General features: G+C 42.3%; 1 protein-coding gene across 2 annotated transcripts in view; it reads left to right on the top strand.

Annotated features, from left to right (window-relative positions):
- The first annotated feature begins 13021 nt into the window (after positions 1 to 13021).
- TTC39C (tetratricopeptide repeat domain 39C) overlaps positions 13022 to 16381 on the top strand; it is a 35613-nt gene continuing 32253 nt past the window's right edge. Inside the window, exon 1 of one of the 2 annotated variants that reach the window (XM_067290629.1) lies at positions 13022 to 13038. Coding sequence is in view for 1 of the 2 variants with exons in the window: in XM_067290627.1 (XP_067146728.1) it covers positions 13630 to 13775 (146 nt within the window). In the remaining variant the exon portion in view is untranslated. Of the gene's footprint in view, positions 13039 to 13607; positions 13776 to 16381 lie in introns of those variants that run through there. The other variant, XM_067290627.1, reaches the window with a different exon arrangement.

The following is a 16381-nucleotide window of genomic DNA, read 5'->3' as shown; positions in this document are numbered from 1 at the left end:
AAGACAGAGTTAGCTTGCATCATGATCTTTTGTCTCTATTCAGTTATATTTAAACTTGGAACAGCAATAGATTTCTCTGTTGTGCATGAGCCTATGTCTTAACTAAGATTTCTGTCACTGAAGAACTAGACACTGTTAAGAATGAATAATTACATGCATAGGAATCTCAATTAGTATAGAAAAAGACTGTCGCTATTAGAATTTCAGTCCAGAAAGAACTGTTCAGAGATCTGTTTTCTGAGGCTTGAAGACATAGTAGAGAAAATAATTTTAAAGAATACTGATATAAATAGCTCTGTGTCCAACTCTTGCAGATACAGTTTTAATTAACAATGTGTTAATAACATAATGAGCCATGATCTATAAGAATGAGATATTACTTGGTATATAAGATTTATAATCTTATGTAATAGCACCTGCCATAAATCTTAATTCCAGAAGCTTCTGATTACTTTCTGATCAAAATTACTGGCTAGAAGCTACAAACCTAGAGAGTTAGTAAAATGCACAGATACCAATTCCTCTGGCTAAGACAAGGATTTCAGCTAATAAAGTTTACCTGTGAGAGCAAGGTGTCAGTAATGAAATTGTAACTTTCCCTTTGCTGTATTCATTTAAATCAAAGGTAATGATGTACCCTTGGGGACAGAGTAACCCAAGTATTAAAGAAGCTAAAGGAGCTCTGGGCAATTCTCCAAGAAAATATGTAGGTGTGATCCAAAGTTCAGTGGCTTGGTGGAAAGATCTAACCACTTCACAGGACTTTCATTCACGCACTTTAGTAAAACCTTCAGAAAATTTTACATAATGTTTATAAATATATATTCTAAGATATTGCCAAGGTTTATAAAGAATTTGTATTGAAGAATAAAACTGTAATGCAAGAAAGCAGGACACAGTCTCCGGAAGACCTAAGATAACCCTTCTTATGTAAATTTACATAAATGTAAACCCTACCCAATGCAAATGGTATTTGCATTATCAACAGAGCTGGAAACAAGGAGACCAAGCAAGTAAAACACTCTGACGGACAAATATCAGTGGTGAAGGCAGCACTGATGAGTGGCCTCAGTATGCCAGTAAGGGGCAAGCCCGCAGAGGCGCTCTGGGCTTAGTCTTCTCTCTCACTGCTCTAAATCAGAACTAACTTCACCGATCCCGCTGTGCCTTCACTAGACAGAAGGAAAACCCTTCTGATATAACCCCTGAGTGCAAAAGAATAAATCCAGATTTTGAACTGATAAGTTGTAAATACTTGGATTCTTCTAACTTTATGCTGCCACATTAGAGGAAGGAAATGCTCCTACTTCTGAGTCACTTAGGAAGACATGTGATCATTGAATCGCTATATACTATCTTTATTGTGGGAGATAAAATGAACTGACCTGATGTGTATACTCGGAACAAATTTAATTCAAAACAGACACCACAAAAACACTAATAATCATAATGATTATTTAATTAAAAAGGAATGAATAGGTCAATCTTCTAAAGAGACACTGAAATGCCATCAAAGGGAATAAAGGCCAGGTGCATGATTGGCATAAATCAACATCGCTCCATTGATGCCGGATCAGAGCTGAGTTCCAGAGAAAAGGATTTGGTCTTGCCTGTGTAGCCTATTGTTTTTAAATGTTGGGAACACAAAGTATAGCTCTTCTTATGAAAATCTCTTTGTTACAAAGTGTTAAAATTAAGAATGTTTTGATTCACTTTCTGTGAAAAAATGCAGCATTTTTTTATCCGTACAAAAATGCATAGGGGACAGATGAGAGCCTAGAGGGCTGGATAGAAAGAACAAAGATTTTACAGTTAAAGAAGGAAAAGTAAATAAGGGAAAGAAAGCCTTAAGACTGGTCAGGGAGGACTTAACCCCTGCTGAGGGATATTTCTACAGGAGAGAAGCTAGCAAGAAAGCTATTGGCCTGGGAGACACTGCAGGGAACAGCTTTTCTCAGGCCTCACCTCCTCCCTAACTAGATGCTCCACCTGTGGGCTCCCAAATCTCAGTCTGCGCTGGGAGTTCAGAAAAATGGGAGGACAGGCCAGGGTAGCACCCAACAGGAAGGAAAATAGCACGAGGCTGCCACTCCTACCCTTTCTTATTTTGCTCTCTGACCCTTTTTCCTTTTGTTTGTTTTATTTTCTATAGCAGAAGGGAACATCTGGACACTAGTGACAGCACACCAAATTTGCATGCATATAGCAGATAATTAAACACGTGTCTGTCTGCAGCTGCAAACAGCAATTAGTCATACAGAGCGCTCTCCACACCCCTTCCTGCCTGTGCTGCTCTTCCCCCTGCAGTGCCCTCTCAAGCACATGTTTCCGAGAGCTGCTGAGTGCTGACCTCTTATATATTTGTGAAGACAGTTGCATGGCTGAGCTTAAACCCTTTGATGTAACCTTGATGAGGCTGAACTTCAGTCATCAATTTGTAGTAGAAACTGCTTCCTGCCTAAGACATGATGCAAGCAGCCCAAATCCAAACACCTGTGTCTGCATTCCAGTCATAAGCTTTCACAGAAAGAAGAGCTGGAGCTAAGCTGGTTTTATTCCTAGTCCCTCCTTTTAGCTCTGGGGAAACTGAATTCTGGATAGTCATTTCTGAGTGATAATATTTTTTATATCTGAACCTTGCCTCCCTGTGCATGGGCAAGGCAGAAGCTGGTTCTCTACTCCCTTCAGCTATGAAGAAGTTTACACCTGTTATAGGGCTTCCACCCCGGGCCTATGAATGGCATATTTTAAAATTTTATCACATCAAGTAAATTCATATAGCCTACGCCTGCCTTTTCACCTGTAGAGTCTCCTGCAGTGGAGCCATAGGCAGCATTTTGTCACCCATGACAGGTGTCCTCATTTCTCCTGTAACAGGGTCAAACTCTCTGGACAGGTAACATGTAAGTTGCTCTGAGCTGCAAGTAAGAGATACAATTTAGAGTCAGTTACAAAGTACAGCAAACATCTCTAGTTCTGTGAAAACCAAAGACTGTGCTGACTATTCCTGAATTTCTGCTACTGGCATCATTGTTTTACTTTACCTATGTGCCAAAGTGGAACACAGTAATAGGCAGGGCAGGTTCAGAAAGGGCAGGCACAAGCTGGAGAAGGAAGGGCTGGAGCATGATTAAGGGGTCCGCTGTGCCACCAGCAGTACTTAGGTTCACCGGAAAGGCTTCACAGGCTGGATAACAGGGATGACTCCATGTGGTCCCTTGCATTTGCTCACTGTATAACCCAGCCGTCTGATCAAGGCTTTTCTTGAAGTGAGTCTCACACCTACCTAGTGAGCTTCACTGGAGAATTCCTGCATGTGTTTGAAATGACATTCTTGGGTATAATTTGTAACATTTCTACTTGCGTGTGTTAGTAGTAAGTAGGCACTTACCCAGCTATGACAAATTCACACAAATTGCAGAAACCATTTGCATTGTTAGTCTGAAAATATAACTGCAGCTTCAGAAACTTATTAAGGCCCAGAGATCTGTTTGAGAACAAAAGTTTGCTTTTCATAAAGATGAAGAGGAATCTGCTGGTGTTTCAGCAGGGAATGCTAATGTAGGTTTCTTGCAAATGTCCTGTAACAGCAATGCACAAAATAAGCCTGACTGGCACCAAGCAGTACTGTAACGCTGTCACATGCATTTGCAGTTCAGGCATAGTTGTGCATATGGGAGCACATTCCTCCACCAAATCCAGGCAAAAATGTTAAGACTTTTACTATTAGGAGAGGTCAACTCATTATTTTTCATTTGCGATCCACAGAAAGTTCAAAAGTATGTAGACCTACTTGATTTTAAGCAAACTGAATAGCTAGACATAGATTTGTGCTTATATGAAACTCTAGTAGCACAGGCCATATAACATCTACCTCAATTCAGTAGGACCCCCAGCATTTGCAGAGTGGCACAGTTACTCATCCCACAACTTCAGCTGTATAAAAGCTGGGTATCTACTCTATGCGCTTGCTCTCTCTCTCTAATCAATTGAGGAGGTTAGTGATCCCTAAACAAGAGCACACCCACACACTATCTTAAACATGTATCGTAAGAGGACATGGCAACAGTCAGCCTAGCTCCGAGCTCCCAAGGCACCATTTGGAACAGCAGCAAGAAACTCACTGAACTAATTCCCTGAAGATGGATGTGGCTTTTGATTACATGTTAGTCCTAAGGAATAATTAGACTGCTTTAGGACCTACGTCTGGAAATACCATTGTGCAGTGCTGTCAGCAGGCCTCACCGAAGAAAGGAGCAAGCCAAAGAGAAGTCTCTCCTGCTTCCTGCTTCCAATGACAAGGTCTCTCCTGCTTCCAGTTACAAAGAAAATTTGCCATTACAAATGCTTTTGTCACTCATCCTTTTCAGTATTGATTTACCCAAATATAGTGTGGTTAGCTCCTAGCATCTCTGCGCTGTGATACCGTCATTCATCACGATGATAACACAGTGCTTGGATCTATAACACTAGATTTGCCAGCATTTCTCCACCTTCAGTGTCTTGGTGCTACCACTGGAAGAAACCTCTACTGAAGTCACTGCTTTTGTGATGAGCTAGGCAGACTGGTGGGCTTCTTTTTCTCCCTTACATCACGGAAAAAATAACATATGTGAACTATTTTTGCTGCACTTTATATGATTTGAAGCTTGAGAACCTGAGGAGAAAATGTAGACTGAACCCCAAGAGAAAGGCATATAAAATCAAGAGATGTGTTTGTGTAAATGTATGTGTGCTTATAACCCCTTTAAAAATAGGCAAGTGAAAGAGCTGTTAAAGGAATGGAAGAAAAAAGAGAAGAATGCTTGCTGGATGAATTGCAGTAGAAGAAAGCATTTGAGAAAAATGCTAATGGAATGAAAAATGGAGAGTGCACTGAGAAAATAAAAGATTATTTCTCCTGTGCTATGTTTGGAATAGGAACTCCAAAAAAACGGCCTGCAATAAAAGCATAGCTTTTCTGGCTGTATTACCCCGGTTATTGCTGTGCGTAACTCATAATGGCTAAAATTACGTAACCCAGTTTAAGATGCTTGCATGGTATACAGCTCGCAGCCTCACAAAATGCTGTTGGTGGAGCAATGCAGAATGAGTCAGTGCAGAACCACTTGCCAATATGTGGTTTTAAAAGGCACTACACTGTTTAAGGTCAGGTATGCTTTCAGAATCCAAATGCACTTTGAAAATTTTGAAGAGGAAGGTTATTAGCTTTGTTGTTCTGCTGTATTTTAATATGAGTTTTGTTGCATGTTAAGATCTGCAAGTGACTCCTGTGATTATTACATATGCACAGAGGTACACACATGCACACACACATACAGATTCTTGGCTTTGCCATTTCCCTCTATCTGCAATGCAGTGTTTCACTTTTAGGACAAAATGCTGTGTCTGCCACTTTTCATAGTTGGAACTGAGTCTGATAGTCATTGCTTAGAAGAGTGTTTAACCCTCCAGATATAGTTTCTTAGTTCATGTACTTAGACTGACAAGTGCCTACACATGGACATGTTATAAACCAGTTGGGGAAAGTATGTATTCTGAAGAAACGGCCTAGGTTTCCAAAAGTAAGTGAAAGGAGAACCTGATGGTAAGCAAAGCAAAGAGAGAAATCATATTTTTATTTTAGAGAAGAGGAAGCTGGGTCAACTCTATGCTGCTGATTATTTCATTGAGTACCAGGAGATAACACACAGAGCAAAACCAAGAATCTGGAAGTTGGACAAGCATCAGCTTCCAGTTTCTTAAATTCTCTTTTAAATTAAGTGTTGGATAAGGAAAAATAATCTCATCAAGTGACTGAGATATTTTGGCTTTATGTCTGCTTTATAGTTATATCAAAATGTAAAGAATGTTACATGAATTGTTTATTCAAATACTTATGACGATAGAACAACAAATTAAGGCAAAGAAGGCACTAGAATAAAAATGATCTAAGCATGATTGGCTCTATCTAGCTGTTTCCTCTAGATAATGCTGTAACCTGAGTGCACATAAAAGATATGCTGCTTGAATACACACTTAATAGAAGATAATCCCTTCACTTTAGGTTTATACAAACAGAGATGATGACTTTCCTCCCACCCTCTAAATTATATGGTATAACTAGCTATTTTCCTGAGCGTGCAGCAAAACCTTTCAGACCAAAGCACAAGTTTCAGAGATGAAAAGCTAGCATCCAGAAACAAGAACTTTGATATCTGGGGTAGCATCTGTCTCTCAATATGTTTTTTAGGCTTTTTATGTCTCATGATAGATGCCGCAGATCGTACTGCTTCTTTTAAAAGGCAGTTGCCATGTCTATGTGTGCAAGCCCCAGAGAAGAGTTTTATAAAGCAGAGAGCACTGTGTTCCGGAAGACAGGAGCAAACTCTGAAAACATAAAGAACAGAAATAGTCAGGGACTAAGAAATCAGTAGTTAACAAAGTTTATATGCAAGGGGGGAGGCTCACCAGCTTTGTAGGCAAATACACTGCTGACAGGGCTGCTCAATAGAACAAAATCTGTGTGCGGTTTATTCCCATTATAGAAAGTCAAGATGTTTTAGTCTGAGGTACTTGTAGACTGCTGAATGCCGTGATGCAGTATAGCCACCGATGTTAACGCATGCACAGGCACACCATTTTTGTGAGCTATATCCCTGTTCGATAGGTATGAAAACCACTGCACAGAGAATTTAGGTGTCTTGCTGAAGGATACAGGTAAGTGAGGTAAGGTTTCCTCATGTGCGAGTGATGTGAAGGACGATTATCACTTGGGGGTGGTGTGTTAGAGCTTAAGGGGGAATTCCCCCCTACAACTCTACAGCAACAGCAAAAAGTGAAAGAGGAACAGAAAGGACATCTGCACAGGAATCCACTGGTTTTCATTTTCACCAGTGCAAGGAAAGGGAGATTCATGCTTTTGCCACAGCCGCTTCATGGGTCCCTCTCCCTCGCAGGGGCAGATCTTGGCTGCCGGTTGGACCCAAACGACAGCCACCCCGTCTTTCTTCCAGTCCTTCCTTTCTGTCTGTCTCAAGTACTGGCCCTGCCGGTTGTGAATATCTTTCAGCAAAATGAACGTAAGGCCCCAGCCTTACACAGCCCTCCCCAGCATCTCCTAGATGATCAGCCTGGATGTAGGAAATGACAATACATGTACACATCCCTGTGTTTTGTGTCGGAAAAACTGTCATTAGTGGGGTCTGCTGACTTTCTTGTCACTAGAATTTTTAACAAAATACTCCCTGCTCTCAAGCTAAGGGAAAAAATAAAGGTGCAAGGAGTGCAGATTTCAAAACTGAAAAACAAACATGAAGTCTAACATGGCCCAAATACAACCTCTGCAGAGGCCAATAGAGGCCATTCTACTTTTGTAGTGAAGGACTGAGGAACAAGTTAGTGAAAAATGTTAAAATGCTAAATATAAAACACATTTAATGCCAAAAGTCCCAAATGGAAGTAGAAAAATATGAATGTTGCTTACAAGTAATCTTCAAATAATCTCATTGCAGACCGCATCAAGCTGCTTGACACCTGTGAGAAAACATTTATTGCTAAACTAGTAGAAGGAAAATAAGCCTTAGCAAAATATTATGAGATATTTATTACATTCCAAGCATTGTAAAATATGTTCTACATGGATTTTTGATTATTTTAAAATACAAGGATTGGGGGGGGCACTAATAAAGAGGGTGTTTACTAAGGCTGAAATGTTCACCTGATTATCTATGGCTTTGCTGACCCCTCATTTTCCATGAGAAGCTTAAAAGTGCAAAGGCACATCTTCAGTAACTTGGCAAATATATTTGTTACTGAAGACTACACATATAATTAGATACATGCACATGTATACAGAAGAATATTTACAAATGCATCTAGTCTGTGAAATGGCTATATGCACAAATGAAGAATGTGGGAAAATTGGAGGGAAGCTCCAAAGCAGGTCAGGAAGAATGCTAAGAGGTTTAAAATTCATGGCCATTCAAAGTCAAAGCAACTGGGTTATTTGTTCTAAAAAGTGAAAGACTGATAGGGCCCCAGTCAAGATCCCACAGTGTTAAAACAAGGGTATTGTGTGGGGCAAAAAATGTTTCTATTTTCCACTTTGGGCAAGACAGCCTACCTCACTCTCCCATAAGCAAACCATTGAGCTCATCCATTTGCATTTACTATTACACCCCTGCTTCTGCAACAAAGCTGACAATCAACTGTTTTCACTAGTTGCTGGAGCAAGAACAGGAGGGAAATTTAACTTGCAGACTCTCCATATGAGCAGATTTTAAGGACATTTAGCCAAAGCTCTGTCTGGAATGACCCAGATGAACTTCATTCTGACTCACTAGTAAGGACTGGACTAGAACTAGGTGATTTCTAGCAATCACTTTGTGCTTTACATTTCATGCTCTCTGGCAATACAGTTTGGTTAAGAAGGTATTTTTACAACCAAATGTAGATCTGAATTCTATGAAGGCATTCCTTCAGAAGTAAAACATTTTAAATTGGCTTTTAAAAATACAAGTAGGATGATTATTTTGAAGTTTTCCCAATTAATTTTCATGAAACGGGCCAGCATGTGGCTGCTGCCTGAACAGAGCAGCTGTTAGTATTTAATACTTGTGTATTCCTTTGTTTTCTCTGGAATTGGGTGCATATGTTTGGCCAATAGCAAATCCTGAAAAAAAACCAACAAAATGCTCTGCCATTTAGCATGCTTTAAATAGCAAAAATTACACACCTTCATATGCTTCAGTAAAAATAGCTCTGTGTGACTGCACATGGATTTATACCATTACATGACTGGTTAAATAGTGGATCCAGAGCAGCAATGTGCAGATAAAAATAAATGTTGTTACCAAATATAATCAACGCATGAAAAAAGAGCCATCAGAAGAGGTCAGCATTATCTAAGAATGGTCAGACTACTTGGAAATACTTGCTCTGTCTCATCTATTACTTCCCTTTTTGACTTTCCAAGAATGCTACCTGCTCTGACCCACCATCTCTGAGGCTTCTCTGTGCGGAAATGCTGTTGTTACAGACCAGAAATTCGGTGGAGACAGAAGAGAGCAGCCACGAATGACCAAGTGCCCAAGGGAACAGAATAGGGGGCTCGCTCACTTCCCATTTGACAGCTAGGGATACAGGGCCAACCTTTGGGGGGGAGACAGATAGGCAGGAAAAAGAGAGAGCTTGTGAGGGGAAGAGGTACTTAATTCTGGAATAGAAGTCCACAAGCAGAGGTTGTTTTTCTAATTGTTATTACTGTAATGCTATTTAATCAGAAGAAAGGGTCAAAAGACTCAATTTCAGTCTCCTTGGTATGCTTTGACTGAAGAGGTTCACGAAGCCTGTTTTAGTTTACCAGGATATGTATGCAGAGTTCTTGTCTACTGACAGAGCAGAATATAGTAGTCACTTCACGTGTATGTCCTCAGGCTGGGTTTAGCCCGGGTTTAGCCCTATATTGTCATTTTAAGACAATACATCCTAATAGGAAGATGTGGAGAGCCAACTCTGAAGATTAGCTTGGCTTTGTAGGATTGCTTAGCTGCTGTGCTGTATGGAAAATGCAGGATGATAACAGATGTAGAGCTCACCACTCATAAATATTTAAGTGATAAGACACAATAGGCAGAACCTTCATCGTTGCAAGACTCAGTGATACAGTATGAGACACAAAGCCCAAGAACAAAGGCCATTAGCTACTTACAAAGTGCAATGTTTCCTTAGAAATGTACTTGTGAGTGTAGTCATTTTTTCCATACAAAATACAATATACTCAAAAAGGGAAAACACTAAAATTTATGTATTCACTAACCATTATTGACAGTGAGCAGTTACTGACAGAGATAAGACCTGTCTGACAGCTGGTCTGGAGAAGATAGCTATATCCTGGATGCTAACATGCCTTCATGATTAACAGTGAGACTGCATCTGTTATTTAACTAGAATGGCAAATCCCTGAGAGGAATTTGAAATTATAGGAGCTGATTCTGCAGCCTTGCATCTGAGGCTGAAAAAGTGTGTGAGATGTCTTTATGATTTTAACTAATTTTCAAAATTTTCAAAACTTTATACATATATAGTCATGCTTTCAGCAGCACGGAGGAAAAAAGTTAATTCAATTCTGAAGGATTTTACTTCTCTCTACTCAAATGAGCAGTGACTCTAACTCAATTGCTGATGAACAAATATTCTAAATCCACTGCTGAAATTTCATCTCTGGGTTAAGAAGCATGAATTGTACTAGGCTTACTGAGGTTTTCCAGGATGGAGGAAGACTTTTAGAAGAAAACAAGTAAAAGGAAACCCAGGAAAATCAGATTTAGGGGCACTCTGAGACAGAAGCAAAGGTTTAGGTTGTCTTATCCAGACACAGTGGAGAAGGGCCCTGGGACAAGTGGGACCTAATTTAGATTGTAAAGAAATGACACTCAAGGAAGAAAACAGGAATATAGGCCTTTTCTTGTTTTTAACTCTTTCCTCTCTGATACTTCAAGTAAATCAATAATGCTTTTATTTAATAATTTATTCCCTGTGACTACATTTTTTTGACACTGTCTGTAAATCATGGAGTTTATAGTAGGGCTAAATTCCAACTAGTCTTACAGAGGAAAAACACTGATGAAATAGAATTTTTGATTCAGGAACCAGTCCATGAATACGAGGACTTGCAGGACTTCCTGTCAGAAGTACAAACACAGTGCAAAAACTTGGAAAGCTTATCAAAGGAAAGAGCAATTGAGTATTCAAGGGCATAGGCTATCTTGAACTGTGACAGCAGTCCCCTACAAAGGAGCTATTAAAAAACCAGCATTCTGTATCTCTTATAGGAGATGAATACTCCAACCACCTCACCTTTTCTTCTCCTTTTTTTAAAACAGTCTCTGGGAAACCAGAGTAAAGGTATTGGAAATTTTAGGCCAGTTAATTTATTAAAAGTACAACTCTTGCTCACCATCAGTAACTTTATTGCCCATGAGAAATTACAAACTGTTCACCTCAATCTTTGTCTGTAACAGAGGGATAACAGGCTGCAGCAGTGTAGGTTCTTCAATACTGCACTGCGGGCAGCTGTGGGGGTAAGTGGAAAGTTGAACATGGTCACTGACTGGCCCCTCTGCTGAAATTACTGGCTGCAGTTCTAGCGAGTGCCTATGATGCTGATGACTGTATGTGATCAGGATTAAAAGAAAAAAAATTATTTAGAGTGTCAGTGCACTGGAAAGTACATACTAGCTTAGATTAGCCGGTACCAGCCATCCCTGTTGCTCTGTTCTCACAGGTTTCCTCATTACCCTGGCCCTCTTCAGTAAACTGAATCAGCAGTACCACATCCTCCATGTGAATCAGATCAACTGTAACCCATCACAAGACCTTGTCTGCCATTACGTGGCAGGAGGCAAAACTTAGAGCACTGCTGATTTCAAAGCCAGTCCTACAGAAAAAGGCTGAAGTGTTCATAACATTATAGGCACTATAAAACTGCTGCTGCTAAGCTTTTAAAACCAAACTGCAGATGTCACATGGCTTCAATATTGATGTTTAAGTGTGTTACTTTTCTCCTTTAGCCACTGAAATGCAGTTTTATTCTGCCAAATCTTTCTACAGACTTACAGACATGTTTCTGGAGTGTTGATTTAGCTATTTGTGTCTCGAGTTTCAAAATTAATAGCCAGTTACTGGATAGTTATAAAAACGTTTGTTACAGAAAACAGATTCTCAGTGCAAGCCCTGAAAGAGACCTGGAGTAACTGGGTCCTAGAAAGGAAATCTCATAGATTGACCATGAACTTCTGCGCACAGAATCCCCTGTGAGAGACAATTTCCTAATTTTTTTTTATCTAGCATGCAGTATCTTGCCCTCAACTGAAACAGAAAATAAAGGCAGTAATACTGCAACCTGCAACTTCCTTTCAGTGAAGCTGTCTGAATTTCTGGAGGCCCAATTTCACAAACTGCCTGCGAATGTATGGGAGAGCACGCACTTCCCCACTCACGCTGTACTGACTTTGCTCTTCCTACAAGCTCTTGAGGGTTTCTAGACTTTGTAGACAATCGTGCTATTTTGGAGACGTCCATTGCAACAGAAGGTAGTTTCTCTGTAAACACCTGGCTGAGCATCTACCCTGCTCAGTAAGGGCACAGGCAGAGGGGCTGAGAGTGAGCCAAAGGGCCTGATTCACAACCGGCAGATCTCAGAGGGCTCCCAGCATTGGCACTCCTTGCCTTTCAGGAAGGGCTGTCTCAAGAGGGATTAGGAACAGAGTATTTCCTTAGGTGGTGATGGCTATTCCCCTAAGTCATGTACAGGAATATTGCTACCGGATTCACAAGAGGACAGATATTTTTCTTGACAGGGAATTGGGGTTGCCACTACAAGTAGTGTGGTCCCACTCTTTTGTATGCTGGGAAGAAAAAAAAGCAGCCTAATTCTTAATTTTCACTAGAGCAGCTGCAGCAGTGTCCTAGCCAGCAGGAAGCAAGACCAGATTGCAAGCAGTAGCCCTTGGCTTTCTCTAAATGGAAGCACAGAAAGGAAAGCTTCTCCCAGCAAAGGGGGAAATGTTGTGAATGTATTTTCAGTGCCCAGACACTGCTGTTTTGAGCTAGAAGGGATGCGTTTATGTAAGTATACTTATCTATCCTTTTGGAGCCATCTGCATGATTAGGCTTTATCTGAATGCCTGCCTCTGGTTTTGCAGTCAGCTTCATGGGCAAGTTCACATTACTACTAACAGGAGAAGCGTTGAGGGGCAGGGAGTGAATTACCATTAGGCCAGCACAGGGGAAGTCGCCAAGGCACTGCTCTAGCAATAAACAAAGCACTTCAGCCTCTGTGCTAGTCAACTCAGCCACCGACTGAAATCACTTTAAGAACAGAATCAAGAAAGCACAGAAAACGGAAAGCTGCATTGCAGGGCGAGGTATCTGTTTATGACTTTGCACTGAAGGCCTGGCTGCTGCAGCCCCAGCTACCACGTCCCACCTGAGGAAAACCGAGCAGATTTTGCAAAAACGGCTCCCAACGCCAAAGAGCTGCGGTAGCGGGAGGCGGTAGGTGAAAATACCGGGGGGGGGGGGGGGGGGAGGAAACCGCAAAGACTGAGGGGAAAAACGAGGTGTGTGGGGGGAGCCCGCCACAAACCCCTGCTACCCTGAGCGCCACCTCCCCGGTGCCGGGGACGGCGGGCCCGCGCTGGGCGGGAGGGCCAACAGGGCGGTTAGGCTTCCTCCGTGGAGGAAAACCGCCATCACCGTCCTCGGCCGGCCGTTACCCAAACTCACCGGCGGCGAGAGCCCGCAAATAACCCCCCACACCCCCAGCGACGGGAAAGGCTACCCCCGGCCGCCCACAGCAGCGCTCCCCCGCCAGTCCCCTCTCAGGCCACGGCCGCCTCCGCGCGGCCCCGCGGCTGTTGCGCCCCTCGCCCCGCCGCGCGCGGGCGGGCAGCCCCGCCCCCACCGCACACGCACGGCCTCCTTGGCGCGTGCGCGCTGCGGGCAGCGACGCGGGCGCCGCCGCCGCTTTCTGAGGGCGCGCGGGTGCGAGGCGGCTGCCGCGGCGCCGCGCGGCCGACGGGCGGGCGGCGAGGCGGGCAGTGCTGTCGCGCCTCTGCGGGGGGGTCGCGCTGTCTCCTCATCGCCATGGCCGGCTCGGAGCAACCGCCGGCGCGGCGGGAGGACGGGGAGGCGCCGCTGCCCATCGAGGACGCGGAGCTGGCGCTGGCCGGCATCAACATGCTGCTGAACAACGGCTTCCGCGAGTCCGACCAGCTCTTCAAGAAATACAGGTAGCCGCCGGGACCCCGCCGCCTCGCCTCGCCTCGCCCCGCCTGGCCGCGGCCCGGCCCGACGCACCTGTCCCCTCGGGCGCCGGCGCCGCTCCGCCGGGCGCCTTCGGGCGGTTGAGGAGACGGGGGGGGAGGGGTCTGGCTGTTTGCTTTGGTAGGAGGTAACTGCCGTCTTCCACGCGTTAGAGGGCAGGGGCAGGGCCTGGCGTGTGCCGTCCCGTCCCGCGGTGCCGTGGGGACACTTCGCAAACGCTCCCGAGTGAAAACGCAGGCGCGCACCTGGCGGCGTTTCGGGGGGGCGGGGGGGTTGCCCCGATGCTCGTGTATGGACTGATGCGGGTTTCCGCTGGCAAAACAGGCACTGACAGGAGGTCCTTGAATGCCGCCGTGATTGCCTTCGGGCCGTAGGATAATCTTCCTAATCTCTACCTGCGTTTTGCCTAGGCTTGTAAATTAAGAAAAAGTGGCATTAATGCCGTTGTGTAAGTCGGTCTTACAGAGGCGGTTGCCTGTATCTATCCTTCCTTTTTTTGTCTGGGAAGAATTCATGCGTTCCACACAAGCCTGAGCTGTTGTAATTGCGCATATGCCCTAAATAATTAATATGCACTACACTGCTGTTGTCTGTATGATTAAAAAAGATCCTGACTGACTTAAAATAGGGCTTTGTAAGTGATGTGTACTTAACGTGCTTAAATTTTTATTTACAGATGGTAAAGCTTGAAAGAAATAGGATGTTTGGAAGTAAAGTGGAGGAAGTGGGAATTAAAAATTAAGAAAACCTTACTTCTGTTTTCTCAATAATAATGGAATGATAACTGTATACTTGCATGTTTAATTAAACATGTCATTCTGTCTCTAGTATGTACTGTTGTGTTACATAGTACTAGATTTCTTGCTAGGTAATACTGTTGTGTAGAGGTAACTGGAATATCGCAGGTGACAAGTAAGGTCCTGATTCTGTGTTCCTCGTATGCCTAACATGCAGTTCATGTTCATATGCAATTGCACCATTTGTGTTATTCCTTGAGTCTGTTGGGGTCATCAGTAGTTCTAGGTATCCAAGGAAGGGAGGACATAACCTATTTATTTTTAAAGTGCCAGTTAAGGAGCACCTATTGTGGTTTCCTTTCCTCCCCTGTTGGTTGTGTTGTGCCATTGCTTTCTCTCCCTACTGTGAATCTGAAAGTAGTCTAGGTGGTCTAAATACATGATGCTTCTTATATTGTATAGTAATGCTGGAGAGTAGAATTGCTAAGATTCCTATTTTCAAAATACAGTTTAGTTCTCCCTTAAGTATAAAGGCAATGAATAATGATATCTTCTACAAATTGTTCTTTTGGTTATCTAGAAGCTTTGCTGCTCAACTCTTTGTTTTCTTAAAAACAGAAACTCATATCTAACCTTTTTCCAGGTGTATGTTGTTGTTTATATTATTTTTGTTTGTTTTGCTTTGTCAAGAGGTGCCTTTTAGTTTTATGCAGTATTTAATGTTGGCCTTTAAATGCTACCTACAAGTTAGTAGCTCTGAATTCCTTCATTGGATTGAGTGGTTTTATGGTTCACAAATTGCTAATCATGGCCTTAGGTTTTTTTTTAATACTGTGAAAGTCTGTAACCCTGTCTGTCCCATCCTTAAATCAGTAGTAGGGATCCTCTTGCTGTCAACTAGTACACCTTTGAGTTGCACGTTAACTGTATGTTCAAGCCTCATGTAGAAGTAGGAAAGAAGTATACCAAAGTTTGCTTAATTGTGTTTAATTAGGACTTCAGAGAGATGTGTGGGAAGTTTGATTCCCTCTTCCCCCTGTGCCCCACCTCTCCCCAATAGTTTTGTTTAATGCTTGTCTGGGATGTGTTCTTCCCTAAAAGGACTTAAGAAACACTAATAAATGCCTCTTTGCATACAGTCTTAAATGAGTATGTTTTTGTCTGTGTGTGCTTGAAATGGGACCTCTATTATAGAAAGTGTTAATTATAGACCATTGCCTGTGCAGGTAGTTTAGCTCTGCTTCAGAAGTTTAACAGTCATCAAATGATTCTTAGAAATGAAGGGAGGAACAAGGCATTGTTTTCTTGCAGAAACCTATTAAGACTCTAAAGATCACTTGGAAACCCAATTATGCAGCAAAACTTCAGTTTTATTAGTCACTTCAGTTGAAATGTTAAAGTTGTTCCTTATAAACTGTTACTTTACTTCTGTTTTTTATTACTTATTTCATTATTACTTCCTTTTTTTTTCTTCATTTGCCACCTTGAGTGATTTTGTGAAAAATTAAATTCAAATCTGTTCTGCAGTCCTTATGGGAAAATGGACAATCTTGATGAGCCTAAACACAGCTGTCATTACAAGATAGGTTGGATCTGCTTCTTTCTTTTCTACTCTGCATTTCCATGTCTTCTAAAAAGCCAGCTTATGAACCCAAAGTCATTTTGAAAACTGGTCATAATTCAGCTCTTGAGGAAACTAGGATAGAAATTGCAACTGTTTTTTATGGGTATAACCACAACAGTATAGTCATGCCTTTGAAGAGTGGTGGTACTTTGAATTGATTGGCTTTTGAGCCATCATTTCTGTGCTGGACAGAGGTATAGGTAATAAAATA

Source organism: Apteryx mantelli, chromosome 2 (assembly GCF_036417845.1).
Source record: "Apteryx mantelli isolate bAptMan1 chromosome 2, bAptMan1.hap1, whole genome shotgun sequence".
NCBI lineage: Eukaryota > Metazoa > Chordata > Aves > Apterygiformes > Apterygidae > Apteryx > Apteryx mantelli.
Note: the sequence above shows the minus strand (reverse complement) of the source record. Positions and strands in the feature narration are given on the sequence as shown.